The 20,743-nt window shown below is 42.3% G+C and overlaps 1 protein-coding gene across 2 annotated transcripts in view; it reads left to right on the top strand.

Moving 5' to 3' along the window:
- The window catches only part of mllt3 (MLLT3 super elongation complex subunit), a 54,650-nt gene that overhangs the window by 7,392 nt on the left and 26,515 nt on the right, over window positions 1-20,743 (top strand). For both annotated transcript variants that reach the window (XM_034676505.1, XM_034676504.1), the window contains exons 3-4: window positions 19,244-19,326; window positions 19,421-19,564. In XM_034676505.1, the coding sequence (XP_034532396.1) occupies window positions 19,244-19,326; window positions 19,421-19,564 (227 nt within the window). The remainder of the gene's footprint in view (window positions 1-19,243; window positions 19,327-19,420; window positions 19,565-20,743) is intronic.

Raw genomic sequence — 20,743 nt, forward strand, 5'->3', positions numbered from 1 at the left:
GCACATCCATTCCTGAGGGGGCGTGGTCAGAGACCTCATTCTCATTTAAAGGCACAGACACAGAAAACAGACTGTTCTGAGCAGGGCTGAAAAAGAGGGGTTTACAGGCATACCAAAATCTGATTTCAAAGGGTTTTTTTGAGCATAAACTTTTAAGACATGTTTTGGGGACCTCTTAGACCAATATATTTTGATGAGAAAGAGCGTAATATGTCACCTTTAAGTGTAAAGCATTGCAAACTAACTGAGAGACTCAGCTTGGGGGTTTATTTTGGGGGTGGAATACGCAACAGCTGCAACTACAAACACAGAGGTTAGGAAGTTTATACAGGACATTACCTGTTACATCAGTATCTCTGCAATACTCAAGGTTATATACGTCATGTTGCTGTGGGAGATATAGCACGCAGCTAGAACAGGCAGTAATGGCTGTAAAATGTGCTCGCTCAAGTATGTGTACAAAAGTGCACGGTCAAACCGTTGTGTGTTGAGAGTTGAGTGTTTGAAATACTTGGTTCCCCAAATTACGTTGCAGCCACTACAGCCTGTTTAACTATTTCATCTTTAAGTCATTTATAACCTTAAAATAAATCCCCAGTTAAAAATACAGGCCCCCCTTTTTAAGGTGCAGAGGAATCCATCACTGTCACTTAGCTCGCCTGCAGGTCGGGTTTAAGAGATGTCTTTTGTCGGCGGTGTTTTATTCTCTCCTGTAAGATGCTGACGACAGATCGGCTCGCATGGCACGCTGATCCTGCTTTCCACATCAGTTGTTTCCTTATTGTACCAAACACTGTTCTTCTTATCATCATCTTTATGAATTTCCCCCCCACACACACACACACACACGTACACACACACACAACACGCACACGCGCGGAGAGAGCAGCAGTCACAACACAGAGAGCCGTCCTCCCACACACTCGGTGATTTGTGGTAGCCGCTCAGAGAAGCTGCCAGACACACATTTAGATTAATGATGATCAGTCAGTAAAGCTGCAACCGTGCTTCATTATTGCCACACGGTTAACGGGCCAGCGTTGAGGCGTCACCATGGAGACGGCCTAATGGCAGCGCGTCTGAACAAACGGAGGTAAAAGAAGCTCTTTGAACCAGTGAAGGGGGTGTTTATTTTGGCAATAGGCGGCAGCGGCTCATGCTGCTTAAGCACCTCATTTGGAGCCTAGGCTCCCATTTAATCTACTCCGAAGATGGCATCTCTCAGAGGTGTGTGTGATATTTCACAGGATTGTCACTTTATGGAAAGATGTAAGACGGTGTAATGGGGAAGAGATGGGCGAGCTCGCTGAAAAGAGTTTGTGAGCTGTGCAGAGACGGAAAGATACGCAGAGAGCCGAGCTTCTTTTTGTGGTTTAACACCAAAGTGCTTTTTGTTACAGGAGGGAACAAAAAAACTCTCACAGTGAGGTTTGTCCTGCAGGATGAAGAGGCTGTGCTGGTCTGATCACGGACAGACTCACCAAACCAAACCAAACCTCTGCGCTTTCTGACGTCATTAATAAAAAAAAGACCTCCATAAAGTCTTCTTCTTAGTTTTTCTTCAGATTTTAGATTTGGTGCAAATTTTACTTCAGCAACAGAACAAAAAAGGCAGATAACGGTTTTGTCTTCATTTAGAAAAAAATTAGAGACTGGAATACCACGGTGTCAAAGGTGAAGCTGGGGGCTGTGGCAGCTTTAATTCAGAAGAATGCAATGAAAAGTCGATCACAAAATGAGTTGCTGATGAATTAAGCCATAGATAATATATAATAACTTTATTTTATGAAGCGCCTTTCAAAACTAATTACAAAGCCACTTTACAATCAGTTTTTAAAAAAGCAGTAGGCAGCAATTAAGAACATGTCATTTTCCAACCAAAAGTATTAAAACAAGCATTTCTGTTTGAGCCTGGAGTAGTTGGTAATACCCTACCGGAGGATCTCGGGTTACATGAAGGCTTGTAGAGGATCAGGTGGTCAGCAATGTAGTCCCCGTACGAGCTTTAAAAGTTAACACCATCACATTAAAATCAGTTCTTAAATGGACTTGGATTGGGGGCGGCAGTAGCTCAGTCCATAGGGACTTGGCTTGGAAACCAAAGGGTCGTCGGTTCAAGTCCCAGTATGGACGAAGCTTGGCAAGTGGACTGGTGGCTGGAGAGGTGCTGGTTCACTTGCCTGGGCACTGCCGAGGTGCCCTTGAGCAAGGCACTGAACCCCCTACTGCTCTGGGTGCGCTGGTTGACGGCAGTGTCCTCACTCTGACATCTCTCCCTAAGGATGTCACTGCATGTGTGTGAATTTGTATGTATATACCAAAAAAAACTGTATGTGTAGCATGTCCAAAAATAGCATGAGTGAAAAAAAATTGAATTTCCCCCCTGGGGATCATAAAGTACCTTTCTTCTTCTTCTTTTTCTAGTCGGTTACATCATCACAAATAATTTTGTTTGTGCACATCGCATTACTTTCTAGAGCAAGGAGTGAGCCATTGGACATCCGTACTTTCTCTGCTGAGAGCTGCTCGTGCAGAACCGCAACCGGGAAGTAACACATAGACCACACAGCAGAATGGACTGCACTTTATACGTGCACAATTTGTAAAGCTGACCGCAGATCGGAGGAATGCATCTCCTGTTGGTCCTTCGAGGGAATAATTCCTGGAGAGCTGTAGCTTCTGCTGCTTGACTCAGTACAGAGTGTTTGTGTTTCACAGTGAATAATTCCTGGATAGCTCTTGCTTGCATTCATATTTACAGTACAGGGCATGGGATAATTCCTGTACATCTACAGCCTGTAAAGATTCATAGATAACTGATGCTTAATCAGTTTTTATTGGACAACTGTTGCACTGTGTATGGATGGATCCCTGGCATTGAGTAATTGCTGGATGGCTGAAGCTTAGGTGCATGCAGACAAGGCAAGGCACCGTTTAATTCCTGGACAACTGCAGCTTTTTTATGTTTGCTTCATTGTGGTTATTTCCTTGGTTATTTCAGTCTTGCGCTTCAGTGCCGTGAGAAACTGTAGCTTGGCTAATTCCTGGTTGTCTGTTAAACGTGCACAGCATTGCACAAAGAGTAATATCTGGACTGTTGCTTGTGCTCATGTTTAAAAGGCAGGGTTTACTTCCAGCAGAGCTGCAGCTTGTCTTAATTTAATGGTTGTGGATAATTCCTGGTCAACAGCATTACATTAACTAACTTTGTAAAGGATGGTGGATAATTCCTGGTTGGCTTAAACTTTTGTAGTTTGAACAAGTTGGAGAGAAGTTTTGATTTGGACAATTGCAGCTTTAATTTGTTGGTACTGGAGTGTGGATAATTCCTGGAGAACTGAATGTTGTGCATATTGAAACAGGGTTGTCGCTAATTCCTGGAGACGGCCATATTGTAATTATTTACAAAAACAAGCAGAACATATTTTGGTCTCTAGTTTGAGATGATATCTTTTGCCTAACAAATGTCTGACTCTTTGACTGTTTTTCCTGTATTTCCAAAGGTTTGTGGGTAATTCTGTAACTCTTTTATTCATACATGGCAGTGGATAATTCCTGGATGACTTCAGCGTCACATGGTAGTGGATAAATCCTGAAAAACTGCAGCTTTCAATCATTCATTTGTTGTTCCTAGATGACTGAATCTTGGGATGATCTAGTCTCCTTCCACGAAAACTGCAGCTGGCGAATAAGGACATTAAATGGGACATGTGTAACTCCTGGACATCTGGACTGTATTTGTTTCTGCAAGATAGTGGATCATTTGTTGACTGCTGCTATTTCTGGTCACTGATACAGAAAAGCTGAGTTCTGGAGAACTCTACAGGGTGGTGACTAATTCCTGGACAGCTGCAGAGTCAGTATTTCCCAATGAGTGACTGCACATGTGAAACAACATTAGTTAGAGCTCAAATAACACAACAGACTCTTTAAAGTCAGCTGTTTCAAGTGATCTCAACCCATCTACACTGCACCACCGGCACCAATACGTGTCCATGTTTAACTCCACTTGTGGAACCTTCTGGAGTTGAGCTCTCAATGTGTTTAATTAGGTTTAATGAAGTGAATTTCACTGTACATATCTGTTTTAAGGTCGTAACACACTGAACAGTTAATGACGCACAGTTACACCCAGATCATAAATGTTGTCTCACTTGTATGGAGAGAAGAACCAGGTTCATTTTTAACCTCTTAAAATGAAGGTTATGATAGCTACTGCTTATAAAGGTCTATGGTTAGTAACTTTAATGGGACAGGGAGAGTTAAAGTAAGTGACAGACAGACAGAGGAAAGAGAGGGGATCCCAGTGTGTCAGTTTTAAGCCTATAGCAGTATAACTAAGAGCTGGTCCAAGCCTGAGCCAGCTCTAATTATAAGCTTTATCAAAAAGGAAAGTTTGAAGCCTACTCTTAAAAGTAGAGAGGGTGTCTGCCTCCTGGACCCTGACTGGAAGATGATTCCAAAGGAGAGGGGCCTGATAACTGAAGGCTCTACCTCCCATACTACTTTTAGGTGTGGTATGGCATGAAACATTGCTTCATGAAGTATGCAAAGCAGTTCCCATGCATACAGGTGTTTAGCCCTGTCCCTGGTCAGGCTTCAAATATTAAAACAGAAGTCAGTGTTCAGTTTGAGACACTACAGCCATTAAAAAAAATACAGTAGGATCAATGAATGCACTATAATGTAGGACTTGCACAAATCTACATATTAAAGAAGCACACTATTGGACCAGAAGGTTACTGCATTATCTTTTCTATTTGTCATATATCTTCCAAAAAGAAAAAACTAATTATTATTACATTTTTTATCATGCATGTAAACAAAGACTGGGCCAACTTGACGACAGAGCGACATGTTTAAATTTATTAGTGATTAGTTTTTTATTTACATCACACTAAGTCATAAAAGTTATTTAGGGGTGCTTTAAAAAAAAAAAAAAGGGAAGGTCTAGATCGTACTCTTCTATAAACTACATTTCTAACAATGTGTAAAAGTCTGCAAAGTCTGCATGAGTCCACCTCTGAAACGTCTGTCTGACTCAAACAAAAACGTGGTGTCTTTTTCTGCTGGTGTAGACCATCGACTAGAATCAATGTGGTCTCTCAGGGTGGAGTAAGACTGTCCTCGTTCTTGGTTGAAGCCTTCGTGTGACATCTTTCAATGTGGAGAAGCTGATGCACCTGAGGCACGAAGGCCAAGTCCCAATGAGGACCACTGTCTGCTGCAGCCTTCATCGTACTCCATCACTCTCGCTCTTTGAGGTCTTGCTTTGATCCAACTTTGTCCAGAATAGCTTTCAGGTTTTTAAGAACGCTGAAGCTTCTTCACCGGCAACATGGCAACCCAAAGGAGATGGCGTCACATCTTTTTTTTATACGTCCGTCAGCTGAACTCTTTGTGATGTGTTCCAATGCAACTTCTTGACGCTGTGAGGCAACAGTCAGTCCTGAAGCAGTGCACTGTTCCAGAGGCTTAAGCTTTCACTCATATAATAATACAACTCACTAGTTACATGTGAACACATAGTTCATATCTTTAAAAAAACTTGTGATCAGTTCTCTGAAGCATGCAAAGTTTCCACATTTCAGACACATTTTCCACTTAAAGCTTTAAGTTGACGCCTCCTGTGGAGTCCGAAAAAATCTCTCACTGAAGTCAAACTGTGGAACAATAGCAGAGGGAGGGAGAGTATCTCCTTTCCTTAAAGAAAGAGCGTTCTGTTCTGTTAGCCAGATTGGCGACAGTATAAGCCCCTTACAGTGCACACACACACACACACACGCACACACACACTCACACGCTCACACACACGAGTAGATTGATGCTTTAATGATTGGGCCAACATGTTAGCCTCTGGCCATCCCCTGCGCTCAGAGGAACACTCACATGAAACCTTTTAACTCCCCTCGTCCTCCGCTCGGGCTTAATTTGCGGCTTGTGTGCACATACCACATAAGTCAAGTCAGCGCAGTGACCTACACATCAGATCCAGATCCCGGGGCTGAAATCTGCGCTGCATTCCTCCTTTCTTTGCTGTGGCTTTGCTAAGTGAGCTCTGATGATACATGTATTGATATCCTGCAGGAGACGAAGGAGGCTTCCTCTACATGTGGGGCTTCTTTTGTCTCCTGAGGATCTGTAGTCTTCAGAATTCTCTTCGTTTAGGAAATGTTCTTCAGTTCTTCTCGGGGTTAAAAACTCATCCTCTTCTTCTTCTTCTGCACGTGATGACGAGCCTGGAATACTTTTCAATTTCAATAATTTACCCCCCAAAAAAGTCACTTAAGAGCACATGCACACAAAAATACTCAAACTACAACTTTATTAATCAGCAGCCTGATACGTCTTAAAGTGAAATAGTTTAATGATTCATGTGAAGAAGGAAACTCAGTTTGGAAAGCTGGGAGCTGGAGTTTGGTGTCAAGGAAGCATCCAGCGATTGCAGAAAGCTGTCACTCATGATTTTATTTATGAAACCAGTGTTGCTGCTGTGGAACGTTTGCAGACAGTTCCTTGCTTATATTTACCTGGCTGCATGGGCATGATGGTCGTCTCGTGTGTCCTGCATCCATTTGATTCATCTGATTCGGACTTCCACCAGATCCGTGTCCGGTCCGTCTCTATGTTCTCTTGTTCATCAACAACCATCGGTTGTGGTTTCAGAAACGCAGCACAGAGCAGGACTGCCGGACAGCTGGAGTCATGTGACCAAGGTTTTCCTGCAGTAATCACTGAATCAAGGATTCTCCTCCTCCTCTCCTCATCCATGTTGTCTTTCTGGTCCTCTGAAAACCACTGACCTGTTGACTCCAGGTCTGGCTCCGCTCATCATGACGGTTTGTTGTTGTAGTTAAGTGAAATACAATCTGGTGATAACGCAGAGTGTTTTATTCTGAAAATTAACCGGATGTTTTCATTTTGTTTTGGTGCCTAACTTCAAGTCCCGCTTCATCTGCTCTGTTGAGGTTGATGCGTCGTGCTCCGGCATCTGGCAAAAGTAGAAGTCCTTTGTATCTGATCCAGAGCGCTCCAACCTGCCGGATCAGATATGCAGCCGGAACGTTAACACATTTACTAGAATAGAAACCTATCAGATCTGATGCTGTGATGGATTGGAGACAAACCAGAGATGGACAGGAAACGGATCTGGTGGAATTTGGACGTGAAGATGAGCAGCAGGGACAACAATGACAAGATGATAAACCAAATCTGCAATAATTCACACCTGCACGATGCGTTGAGAGAAGCATACCTGTCAGAAAGCTGGTGATGGATGAGTTCCAAACCTGAAAATGAACGTCCATGCACGTTTAAATCCTGCACATCCAGCTGTTGCATGTGGTCTGAGCTCTCTGCTGAGGTCTCCTCCAGTAAAGCACAAAGTGCTGAGCCAAGCATGTGAATGATTAAACTCATGACGCAGCTAACAGATGGTTAAGGAGCAGGCACATCTCTGCATGGCCTGAGACTGACTTGGAGAATAGATTCATAGTAACATTAAGTATATTATTTTGCAGTAAGTCGAACTTGAAGTGTAGAGGATGATGAGTTGTGTTTTAAGCGACTACACTTTCTGTCCTCGTGCTGAACAAAAACGAAAGGAGAGTTGTAGCAGAGGGTTGCTTCATCTTCACTCATCGTGTTTCAAGCTGCTGATTTCCTCCTCAAAACGTTTTTCATCAACTGTGTTGAGCTGTTAAACGATCCCCTTCATGAGGAGCTGTTTGGATTACATAGACTCCTAAATTCATGCCAACAAGACTGGAAGTAAGCAAGCCTGGGTATTGTAGATCCATACTACAGTGGCCGTCTGCTGCTGCAAAGAGCAACACTTTCAGGCATTCATGACAGGATTATGTTTCACACCTTAGAGTTTCTTTGAGAACATTTCATCAATATGAGATGCAAGAAGGTGGGGCTGTCGTCCAAGTAAGGAAACACACAGCGAGCCGTCCGTATGCCTGAAAAACCTGTGATTGAGATGAGAAAATATGTTCTGTTATTTATTATTTATTTTTTTATGCTCGACAGAATTAAGACTGCTGAAATGTGCAGAGCTGTTACAGAAAGAACTGGTCCAGTATCAGAAACCACTGCCAAATTCCCCCAGATCTGTCACGGTCCGTCTCTGATCCTTCTCTGATCCATCACAGCACTGGTTCTGATAGATTTCTATTCTAGTCAATGTGTTAACTTCCACTGGATCCACTCTGTTGCGTTCCGGCTGCGTCTCTGATCCAGCAGGTCAGGGCCGGATCAGGTATACAAGACTTCTATTTTTGCCGGATGCTGGAGTGCGACACATCAATCTCAACAGAGCAGATGGAGCGGGACAGGAAGTCAGGAACCAAAACAAAAACGGTTAATTTTCAGAATAAAACACTGTGTTATCACCAGATCGTATTTAACTTAACTACAACAACAAACCGTCATGTTGAGCGGAGCCAGGCCTGGAGTCAACAGGTCAGAGGTTTTCAGAGGACCAGAAAGACAACATGGATGAGGAGAGGAGGAGAATCCTTGATTCAGGAATTACCACGGGAAAACCTTGGTCACATGACTCCAGCTGTCCGGCGGTCCTGTTCTGTGCTGCATTCTGAAAACCGGAAACTGATGTGAGATGATTTAAGGTCTGCAAGATTGCTTCAAGAAGGACTTCAGGAGTCGATAATAACCCCCGAAAATCTCATGAAGAATCAACAAACGAGGCATTATCGTTATCTCAAAACTAGACCTTGTTTGTGCACATTTTTCTGACATGGTGCCTGCTCGCTTTAAAGGACTGATAGCAGGTTTAGTATCTTAGGAATCACAGTTTTATTTTTATAAATGTAGAGGATGACACATGAGATGCAAGGATGAGGGAGTGCTCAGGATGGTTATTTGGACACAAGGTTTTTCTTTCTAATGCTCCGTCTAGTTAGGAAAATGCTGATTCTGCAGACCTGCATCAAGATCTTCTTTACGAGTCCACATTTAAAAAACAAGGTGGTGAAGATGTAACCAAACCAGGACCTGAGATCAAGATCAACACAGTTTGGGAGTTGATGTGGACTAAACAGGACTTGGAAATGGGAAATGTGTGCAGCAGCGTTTTTGGATAAATCCCCAGCTCTGTGTGGACCCCCTCCTCCTCCTCCTTCTCCTCCTCTTCCTCGCCCCCCTCTCTCCGTGTCTGGCAGGAATCAAAGAGCTGCAGGAAATTCACCAGTAATTGTTTTACGATCCTCAGAAATCATACCTACTTGTATCGCTGCACACAAAGAAAGCAAGAGCCCTGAAAGCTGCAGACTGCTGCTGCTGCTGCATGAAAGGAGGAGGAGGAGGAGAGGAGGAGGAGGAGGAGGTGCAGATAGACGGGGCAGCCTCCACCAAATAACAGGAACTGAGCTGTAAATGCCAGCTCTCCCTGGCTTCAGTCAATGAAAGGAGGTAGCAGGAAGTGGTTTATTGAAGCATGGTTTATACGGGCCGTCTGTTTGCAGCTCTTTCACTCCTTTCTCACTCGGCCTGGCTGTAAAACATTTGTCTCTTATTTACAGCACCTCCACACCAGAGCTGCAACATATCATTCACTAAAGGAGCCTCGCTTTTTATCAATGAGTTCATGTACTACAGCTGATATTAGCTGTTACTGTAGCACGCAGGGAAAGAGGATGAGTTTAATCTTTTAATTAATCATGAAGAGATTAATCAGATAAAAAATACCAAACGTTCTTTATCTTTGGCTTCTTTTCTGTTTTATATCTCCTTAATTAAAGCTTTGTAACATCCATCAATGATCGCGAGCAATGTCATCCTGTTTTTTATTGATCAGGTTAGTAGGCTTAAATGCTAAAAAATGCAGTTCCTCCAGTGTCCACTAGAGGCTCGCTCCAAAAGCAATGACCACATACACACCCATTCAAAAAGGCAGATCTTTACAGCAGAAATAAAAATGTTTACAGCCTGATTTAAAAAATGTGTGTAGTCTGAATAGCTCATTACTCTATCGGCACACACTTTGCGGAAATTTGTTATTTTTAAACTATTAAACTTACGAGTTTCGCATAAAGACGATCATTGCTTTCTTGACTGACAGGCTGTAGCTGTTGGAGAACTCAACTCATCTCCGCACCTTCGCCTCATCGACCAGAGTCAGGCTGAGTCAGCATTTCCAATATGGCGTCCACCGATGATGGGCTTCAAAACCCTGCTGCAGAAACAAATGGGTGACGTCACGGAGACTACGTCCATGTTAGGGTTGAAGAAGCTATTAAATAATTAAGGGATTAGAATTAATATAAATAATAACTATTTATAGAGAACTTCTCAAAACCAGGGTCTAGAGTGGTCAGGATGTGTCAACTAAATGATTAAATGTGGTCACCATCGCAAGTTGGCACCAGAAAAACTACTCAGTGAAACGAATGACTCTGTCTAAGCTGTAGCTATGTTACTGCCATAATGCTCTAAAGCTCTATTACCTGGATGTAAAGGAGCTCAGGTGATGATGTCATCTGGGAGCACAGCGTGGTTTGTCAGTGTGTTAATCTAGTAAATGGAGATAAAGTTGTATGTAGGCTGTGTCTTGTTAAACTGACATATAACCACTCCACCAGAGCAATGAGGAACCAGCACAGGCATGTGGACATTAACCTGAAGGATGATGGTGCTAGCTCTGCCAGTGGTAGACACTCAGTGAGTAGTGGTTTAATCAGTCTACAGTGCGATCTTGATGGAAATGTTATGTTTAGACATGTATTGTTTTTATTTAACACATATGAAGACACTTCCACCTTGAATCATGGCCTAAAAGTACGCAGGAATACAGGAAATATTGGGTTTGACACACAAAGTTATCTGGAGGAGAACAGTCAGTGTTCTAGTTATAATTATTTAGTTTTTGCTGTCGAAGTATTTTTTTAATAATTCATCATATTAGAATTGTTTTGTTTTTTTCACCTTTGTCCATGTTTTTGCTTGTTTACCACCAAATAAATGGCTAACTGATGGCTTGGATGGGCTCCATTTGATCAACCAAAGTCACACCAACTCGCTCTCTTCTCTCTCTGAACATTCATCAGACAACCCTAACCCAACAACTTGGATTGTTTTGCAGAATATAAAGTACCTAATTGTAAGTATAAATAATGGACGTAGTATCCGTGATGTCACTCATCTGTTCCTGAGCGCTGTTTTGAAGCCAATCGTTGGCGGGAGCCATATTGGAAATGCTGAACCAAAAGAGTGTGACATAAAGAGGCGGGGTTTGAGCCTCCTAGCCAACAGCTATGTGTTCCCACCAGTCAATCAAGTCAGTCATGTCCTAATTTGAGCAAAGACTCCTAATTCATAGTCTTCATATCTTCTGAACAGTTGCGTTAGAAAAAAATTCACCCCCGTACAGTGTGTGCCGATGGAGAACTTAGCTACGTAGACCAAAGCTGTTTTTTGACCAGGCTGTAAACATGTTTATTTCTGCTGCAAAGATCGTCTTTTTTTAATTGGTGTCTATGTGGTTTCTGGTGTTTCTGCTGCCAGCCTCAAGCAGATTCTCAATGAATTGCAGTTTATAACACTTCCGCATGGGCTTCATGCTTTGAGATGGGAGGTTGCCGCTTGGTGTCTACGTAACAGCAGAATCAGACCGGTTTGGATTTGTGGAGGGTAACTGGATGCTGGTTGGCCACCCGCTCGGACCTTGCCTTGCTCCAGTTAACCACTTCAGATGCTAAACTTCTTTATGCTGTGGTCTTTAAGGCGATACCTCCATAGTGCAGATCACAGGTGACTTCCTGAAACACAGCAGTGATCTCAGAGGAGGTATGAGAGTCTCCCCTTGGCTTTAACCCCAACCCCACCACTCCTCCAGCCAACCTCTCCATCTGTGTTCGGTCCCCTGAGGTGGGCTTGGTGTCACACCTGGGTGGTTAAGTCAAGGATGTGCAGATGGTGTTTTTTATTTTCCTTCTTAATTTTCATCCTTTTATTTGGTTTTTAATCATGTATGTGCTGCTGCTGTTTTAGAAAGGTGTTTACTTACACAGTGTTTACATCCACCACCACCACCGCGTCGGGGCTGTGGTCTAGTGAGTTGTCTTAACGCCTAAACTTGGATGTCTCTTGCGTTCTGTTCTTTAATCTTGGCAGTCTAATCTTGACCCCGTTTGAGTTCTGGGGTCTGGTTGTTAGCTGATTAGCGTGAGGTCGTTTGGGTCAGCAGGGTTCCTGCTGGACTGAGGAGAAAACTGTAGTGTGAGGTTGTTTTTAAGGGACTGTGCTCAGTCATCCAGAGACGCCATCCCTACTGAGCTGCTAATCACCACCCGCCATTGTTAGAGAAGCTCAGATCAGGAACGCTCAGCGTTCTGAAGACCGCTGCACCGTCGTGTGATCGGGGGTTTCTTCTGGACTGGGTTTTAGTGATTTCAACTTTGAGGAAAGTTCATGCAGAAACAAGTAAAACAATCGAAAACTCAAAATGAGTACGGTTAAAAATGTTAAAAACTAACACTATACTAGCACAGTTTGTTTTAGGGTCAGAATTTCCTCAGTGTGAAGTGTTGACAGGTTATTTTATTGGTAGCTAAACTATCTGCACATCTCCTTTACACTGAAACAAACGGAGTTGGTCATTAAGTGATATTACTGTGCTGAAAAAATAAATGTAACCTTAAAAATCAACATTTCTTTGATGCTTCTTGGCTAATGTTACCTCAACTTGTCGCTTTTAGAATATAGTCTCTAAAAGTGCTGTGATGTGAATCCTGCAGTTAAAAGATATATTTTACAACAAGCTAACATACTTTATCTTTTGGGGGTCCTTTTTTGATATATGTGGACTAAATGACGATTAGGTACAACAAGTTTTAGAATGACTCCAAATTTCTAGACATGACGGCTGCACAAAAAAAGATCGGAACCAGACTGAAAGAGAGGAAGGAAGGAAGGAAGGAAGGAAGGAAGGAAGGAAGGAAGGAAGGAAGGAAGGAAGGAAGGAAGGAAGGAAGGAAGGAAGGAAGGAAGGAAGGAAGGAAGGAAGGAAGGAAGGAAGGAAGGAAGGAAATTAAGTTCCGATTTCTGGTCATTTAAACTGAAATGTTATTTGGACTAACCCACAAGTCTAAAGGAAAAAAAACACAGAAAACACTCAAAATTGATCACAATTTATTTAACACGTCTGAACACAGGATCACAGAGTCTGCAGGTAAATGATGTCAGATCGATTTGCAAAGTGTGTGAGTGCAAAAGTGCTACCAGACGACATCTGTCACCTGTGCTCCTTTACATCCAGGTAGCAGAGCTTTAGAGCATTATGGTAGTCATGGGCATGGTATAGTAGTGGCGAGTGAGTGCGCGACAGCTTAGACTTATTGGTCTGGCATTTTGGGTCTACATTGTGATAATAAACATTAAAGCTACAGTAAAGAACTTTTGCCAACTTAAAGCACTGGATCACTTTCCTTTAATCCATTGAAGGTATAAGTATAGTTTTAATGCAGCTAAGTATAAATTCAGTAGAATAAATGTTATAAAACGCTGCTGTAGCTGCCGGTGTTTAGATGAAACAGGTGGGAGTTAAATAAAAGTTCAGTTTGTTGTTTATAGTGAATATAAAAAATGAAGAAGCAGAGATGAATTATTAATTTTGAAGATGAGTGTGTCTTTCAGGATCTCAGAAGCATTAAAGATGTTCTCTGCTGGTGAAAACTCCCTCTCTTTCTTCTCCTTTCACCCCTCACTCGCAGACAGTTGCCGCCTAAACGGCTGGCATGAACTAACCAACTGATGCTGAGCTGAATGGCTCCATTAGGACGACGACTGATTAACAGTAAATCAGCGGAAGAACGACTACAAGCCTGACTGAAGAATTTCTTATTTCCAGTCTTGTCTTTTGTTTTAGGCTCAGGTCTGCGGTCCGGCCGGCCTCATTACAAACCAGTCTGTGAAGAAAGGGCAAATACAGAGTGACTGGCATTGTTCTGTGATTGGCATGAGGGTTTGAACCGCGGCCGTGTTAATAAACCACGCAGCTCTGTCCCTCTTTGAATGCCTCGCGGACCGCTGGCCAGTTTTCCGTCACAGGTCAGTGGTCGCTTTGTGCGTCTGTGGCTCGCAGACGCTCCTTCAGATAATATTAACCTTTTCAACCTGAACTCGTGAACCCCGGCCCAGAGGCAGCTCAGACTTAACCTTCATGGTAGCTGAGTTTGTCTTGTGTCTTTATGCAGCATTTAACCCCAACCACAGCTAGTACTCTGAGTCTATGGAGGGGGTAACACAGATCATTGCAGGTGAGGAAGAAATCATAAAGGTACAAACATGCTATTTTACCCTGGAAATGTGTGGTGCTTTGAGGTGCTTCGTCCTTGAAAGCCAAAATCAGAGGATTCAATTGATTTACTTTGGATTTAGCCATCATCTTGTCCATTGAGCATCGATAAAACAGTGAACATGATGGCCTAGAATCCATTACGATGACTTAAATGTGTTTGTTCGGACAAATCCAAACGGAAACTCAAGAAACCAAAGCGCTTCAGTTAGCTATGATAGATGCAGATGAAAGGAGGCTGTATTCTTTCTTTCTGAAAAGTGTTCCTCCAATCAGCTGCAGATTTCAGCTTTTATACCAACAATAATTGATGCATTGGCATACCAACATGTTATGATAACATTCTTTAAATTATAGCTGCAGGATCGAAGGACACCTATCGCACATCATCCCAGTAAATAATTGTGCATTTTAATCTCCCAGTTGCACTGGCTTTTTGAGGTTGCATCATCGACTGTATAAATAATGGATGTGTTAGCTGTGACGTCACCAATCGGTTTCTGAAGCGCTGTTTTTGAAGCCAATTGTCGGTGGGAGCCGTATTGGAAATGCTGAATTCATAGCCAATATGTGGTTTCCGGTACTTCCAGAGCCAGCATCAAGCAGACACTAATTTTTAACACTTCTGTATTGTCTTCAGTTCTCACAGCCGGAGGTTGCTGTTTGGGTTGCATTCACACCACAGCTGTTTTCATCACTTTAAGGAACCCTGATCTGTTTCCTTGGATAGTGTAGTTGGATTTTGCTCATAATTTAAGGTGTCAACTTTTAAATTGTTGACTTTTTAAGGTTCTAGGCAAAAGTAAAAGTGAGGTGATCTACAGACCCTTCAGGAGCATTGGACTACTTCTGAATAGAGATGTCAGGAAGCTTTTCTTGCAGATTAGTTTGAAACTTTTTCTTATGAATCAAGTTGTAGTAGTTAAGTTTAAGCATGATGTCTGTAAACATTACAACATCTCCTCCAATAGTTTGGAGTCTGTTTGGTTATGCCCAAGCTGCTCTGACAGTGTGTGTTTGTGTATGGATGTGCATGCCAGTGACCAACATGGATGCCAACGGGCAGGGGTGTGACCAGCAAGCCGACGCTGAACTGTTACCGGAAAAAGCATGTGCCTGCTAAATCTTTCTCTCCAGCAACATCGTAACGAAATCCAAAGTTAAAGTCACGACACGCATGGCAACACAACCAATTTGTATAAACACCTGAGATGGAAGTGATGAATGCATGCAAGTGAAGATAAACAGCCATAATGGTCGTCAGAGATAAATGAAACACATCAGAGCACAGTGACAGTCTCAGGGGTCGTTCACACCTGGTTTTCAAATTTCAAAATGTATTTATTTATTTTTGAATGTTTAAAAATGATCAATCAGCATGTTCCTTGATAACAACACAAGTAGACTCATGATACAACTTTTATCCACTTTAATTACAGTCGGACGATGTCACCACATCATGCAGCTCTAGTTTTTACCTGGTTAGAATTTGCATGCCCTAAAATGTGAATCTTACACACCCTAACGTTTCAGAGTGGATGCTGGAACAAATACATTTTTAAATAACTGGCTTTGTCTGCAGTGAAAACATCTCATCATGACATCATGTCTGCTCGCTCCTCCATCCATTAGAAAAGACTTGACACGTTCACAGAGCTCAGAGGGTTTTTGGGTGTGAGTTTGTCTTTTTTCTGTGTTTGGTAGTTCTTCTCTCCCTCTCCTCCTCCTCCTCGGTTTATTTAAAGGTTTATTTAAAAGTTTATTTAAAGGTGAGCTGCTGAATGAGCTCTTTTAGCCCGCTGTAATTGAACCTGACCCTCCTGCACAATTAACTCTAACCCACAATATTTACTCAGTGGTCTTGGGTTTTCGATGGCCCGGCCCCAGCGGTGAGGTCGACCTCAGTGTACTCGGCCGAGCCATCAATCACTGCTGCTCCCTGAAGGGGGCGGGGCCCCGACAGGAAATAAGAGAAGGCAGGGATGGTTAGAGCCGTGCCAAAGGCTGGTCAGAGCAGCAGAGACTCGAGGGGCTTCAAAGATCTCACTGGAGGCCGGGTTGTCAGTTTTGAGGTTAGAAAGCCAGAACGCTTTTCTTTCCTTTGAGGTTTCCTCTCTGCTCCCTGTGCGGCTCTCCGGGAGTCTACAGGGTCCACTTACCCCGTCAAATACGTCCTGAGAACCTGTCAAGAACTGAGCATTGACACAGGAGTCAAGCCCACATTCTGGCTCCTGTTTATATTTTATATTTTATGCGTAGTGAAATGTCTATCTAATCTTCTTATATTTAAGATGTCACATGACTTGGAGTCTATTGGTGGAAGAGGGTCCTTGCATTTTAACAGAGTCTCAATCCCAGCAGAGAACAGAAGGTCAACATGCTGGTTTCAAACCCACCGAGAGGAGAGTTTAATGGGAAGGCTCCCTCATTTACTAAATATCTCAGAGAAAGTTGCAGAGGTGATTTGTCAGAAAGTGCATGTGCAAAACATGCAGCAGGGTGTCTGGAGTCTGCCCCAGTGACCCCCACAATCAATCTTTGCGGGGGTCACTTTACACCAATGCAGGCCGTCTGTCATTTAAATAGAACAACTGCATACCAGAGATATATCACAGAGGAGATTACATGTTATTTTTCTGGGCCAAATTTCTTCTGAAGTTTATTCATGAACAACGAAAAATAAAGAACACATTTTTTCTATAATTCTAATTTGTATTTATTTATTATTATTTTTTTTTTTTATGTATAATTTTTTTAAATACTCTATACTTATTTTGATTTATTTAACATTTTATGTATTTATTTATTTACGTATGTTTTATTTTTATTTCTTTATGTCATTATTTATTTACTATTTATCAATTTCTCATTTAAAAAAAAATATTTTCTCTTTCAGACCATGGACTTTTTTTTTCTCTCTCTGAAATGAAATTTGTGCATAATATCTTCCTCAAAGTCTAATCACTGCGCTGCGGTTTATGCTGTGCTGGCTGAGTCTCATAAAAAATTTTTTAAAATAAATAAAAGACCTACTACTATTTCTTTGATGCTTCTTCGAGGTGTTTTTGATGTGATGTCAAAGTTTTGTGCAACTAGCTTTGAAAACGGCTCATTAAAATCTCCCAAAGTTCAAAGTGTCTTTTTCCAGCTGCTCCTTCTGTCCCACTATCATCCAAAACAAACCACTGATCATTTAATATCATAAATAACATCAACGTGCAGGAAGTCCTGATGAATCAGCTGGAATCACCACATGTAAGATAAACTTAGAAACATATTCTATTTTCCTGGAGAGAAAAAGTCAGCTCAGTCGAGTTTCTTTCAGATTTAGAATCAGATGGAATCCTCTAAAGTCTCCCTCCTCTCAGATCTCCACATTCAGAGCTTTAATTGGTGCTTTTTTCTGCAGCCTCCTCTGGGAGAGAGTCAGACAAACATGCACACCTCCGGGGGAGTAACACCTGAGCTCGGGTAGAGACTGTTTGTCTTTCAAGGCCCATGAGGATGAAGGAGAGAGGGAGGAGTCTGCTCCATGATCTTTTTGTGCTTTTAAAAACTAGAAACGGTGATTACATCACTCCTTACAAAGCCATGAGCCCCATTAAGGAAACGAGTGCTATGCGCATTTCAAAAGCAGGAACCAGGTCTAAATTTAGTCCAGGAACTTTGGGGGCGGGGCCTGAACTTTGCTGAATGTTTCTGATTGGTAGTGCCCTCAGTATTTTTATTTCACCCTCCGTCCACAATAACCTCACACACACCTGTGATTCACTTGGTTTAATAACTCCTGAACATTGGTCTTCTCAGAGCCTGATAGTGTGAATAGTGTATAGTAGTATAGTGTAGTCTCTGTCAGCTCCCGGTGTTACAGTCTGAAGAGTGGCCCTGTACACTGGAGACCTTCAGCTGAACGTGTCAGTGTTTGTGGAGTTTACAACAGCTGTTGAAACACAGAAGGAGTCCTCGGGAATGCAAACTAGTTTAGTTTTTATTCAAATGTCCAAATATCCTCATCACATATTTAATGATCATCTAAAGACGTTTGTGAGGGATGCATCCGGCTGAAAGTCTCCAGTTAATAGGGTTGCTCTTTAAACTGAAACACCGGTCCATCTCTGACATGGCTTTTAAAATCTGTCTTCTTGCTTTAAGTCGAGCGTTTCAGGTGTTTTGAATCCTCTTTGTCTCTAGAGCTCGTCTCCTTCCAAGTGTTGGATTCGGTGAATCCATCTGTAATCAAAAACAGCAGAAGATGAATCCCTTTCATGCTAACCGGCTCTCATCTCTTTTTTACTGCCCTCTTCTGGTCTGGTGGTGTAGTGCAATTACTTTTATTCGTTCTCCATACATCACTGGCCTGATTTGCTTAATCTTCACATGACTTCATGCCTCAGTGGAAACATTGACAACAATGGGCTACAGGAACCCTTTAGTTCCTGGTACCAAAAGGTCTTCTGGTTGAAAAGCACCTTTAGAATAACAATCTGAGGCTGTCAGTGGCAGAAAGACATACTTTTGTACCTGATAACATTAAAGCCATTACAGCTTTATTCAAAGCTGTGAACTGATGCAATCTGCCGGAGCTTTTCCAAAACTTCTGAGTCTAAATTTGTGAAAACAGGGAGTCAATGAGGATGCAGCTGCAGGTTTAGAGGTTCGGTACATTCATGCAGAAATTACATTTATTTCCACTAAGTGTGCAGAGTGAGACACACATGAGGGATTTCTTTGTGGTTAGTAGTAATGTCTCAGTGTTACAAACACACAGAGCTTCATCTGTTCACTCTGCTGTGATAGGATGAGAGCGGCTGCTTTGCCTTTCTGTGAGAGTGAGTGAGTTTAACCCTTTCTTTGTGTTCTGTTCGTCACCTTGTGTTGAAGGTTGACGGCGTCTCTCTTTAATCGCTCGTTTCTCTTTCATTGCAGTGTGCAAGGACCCGCCGTACAAAGTGGAGGAGTCTGGATACGCAGGCTTCATCCTGCCTATAGAGGTTTACTTCAAAAACAAGGTACATTAAACACCCTGACTCTACAGCAAACCTAACACCTTGGCGTCCTAACACACTGACTCTCCTCCTCTTCTCTCCTCTGGGTGCTCATCAGGAGGAACCGAAGAAAGTTCGCTTTGATTACGATCTGTTCCTCCACCTGGAGGGCCACCCGCCTGTCAATCACCTGCGCTGTGAGAAGCTCACCTTCAACAACCCCACAGAGGAGTTTCGGAAGAAGCTACTGAAAGCTGGAGGGGTGAGTGATAGAGGGAGGAGCAGCTGGACCAAACTGTTAGTTAGAGACGTCCTACTTGACTATTCTGGGCCCTGATCCTGTTCCGATTTTTTAGTAGAGTCCCGAGTCACGATGATTTGCATACAACAGAGATGCAGAGATACTGGCGTGCAGGTCAGGGAAATCTCTGTGCACTGACTTTCAGAATCAGATTCAGAATCAGAAATACTTTATTTATCCCGAGGGGGGTATTCAGTCATCACAGTTGCTCTATACACAATAAATTATACAGATACAATAATAAGCTATGGAGAAAATAAACACATGGTTGAAGTCCCCGGAGTCCATAACTCTCACCAACGGAAGGCCAAAAGAGGTCACAACTTCAATAAACTGCCAGAGAAAAATCTGACAAAGTATGATGAAGAAAGAGAAGAAAAATCAGAAAGAAGAATGAACGAAGAGGAGCAACTGTAACAGGCTGCATGCACGGTTGACACATGCGCACAGAAAGTAGCGATGAGCATTTCAAACCAAAATACTATTCGATAATCACCGGCATATATTCAACGATTATTCATAATCTAGCTAAATATAATCTGATATGAAGAAGAAGATAGTATCAGGGTTAATGTTGTGTGATTCTAGGTAAACTCCTTTGTTTGGAAATTGTATTTCAGTCAATTATTTCTCCCCTTGAATAATACCAATAGGTGTTTTATTTTATATAATTGGAAAGCCTGATTAGTCACCTTTACAACGACGTACAACTTGTAAGGATCATGCTTCTGTGGAATTAGCAACACAGCTAAACGTGTGGGTGACGCCCGCAAAAAATGTTTGGGTTGTATCCTGAAGGGACAAACGTGGCATGTTGATGCTTGGAGCAAACACAAACACACACATCCATGCTGTCAATTAGGTGTCAATCAGGTGCCAGTCATACACCTGTGGCTGGAACACACCTGGAAGCACTTGGAGTTCAGAACAAGAGAGAGTACCAACAGAGGAACAATGCAGGAGACTCTGGCAGTTTAGCTGTGTTGCTCAGACCACGAATGCACAACCCTTAAAAGTAATACCTCGTTGTAAAGGTGAGTAATCAGGTTCTCTAATGATATATAATACTACAACAATTGGTATTATTAAAGGGGATAAATAATTGACTGAAATAACTTTTCCAAACAGAAAAAAGTTTTG

Source organism: Notolabrus celidotus, chromosome 23 (assembly GCF_009762535.1).
Source record: "Notolabrus celidotus isolate fNotCel1 chromosome 23, fNotCel1.pri, whole genome shotgun sequence".
In the NCBI taxonomy this organism is placed as follows: domain Eukaryota; kingdom Metazoa; phylum Chordata; class Actinopteri; order Labriformes; family Labridae; genus Notolabrus; species Notolabrus celidotus.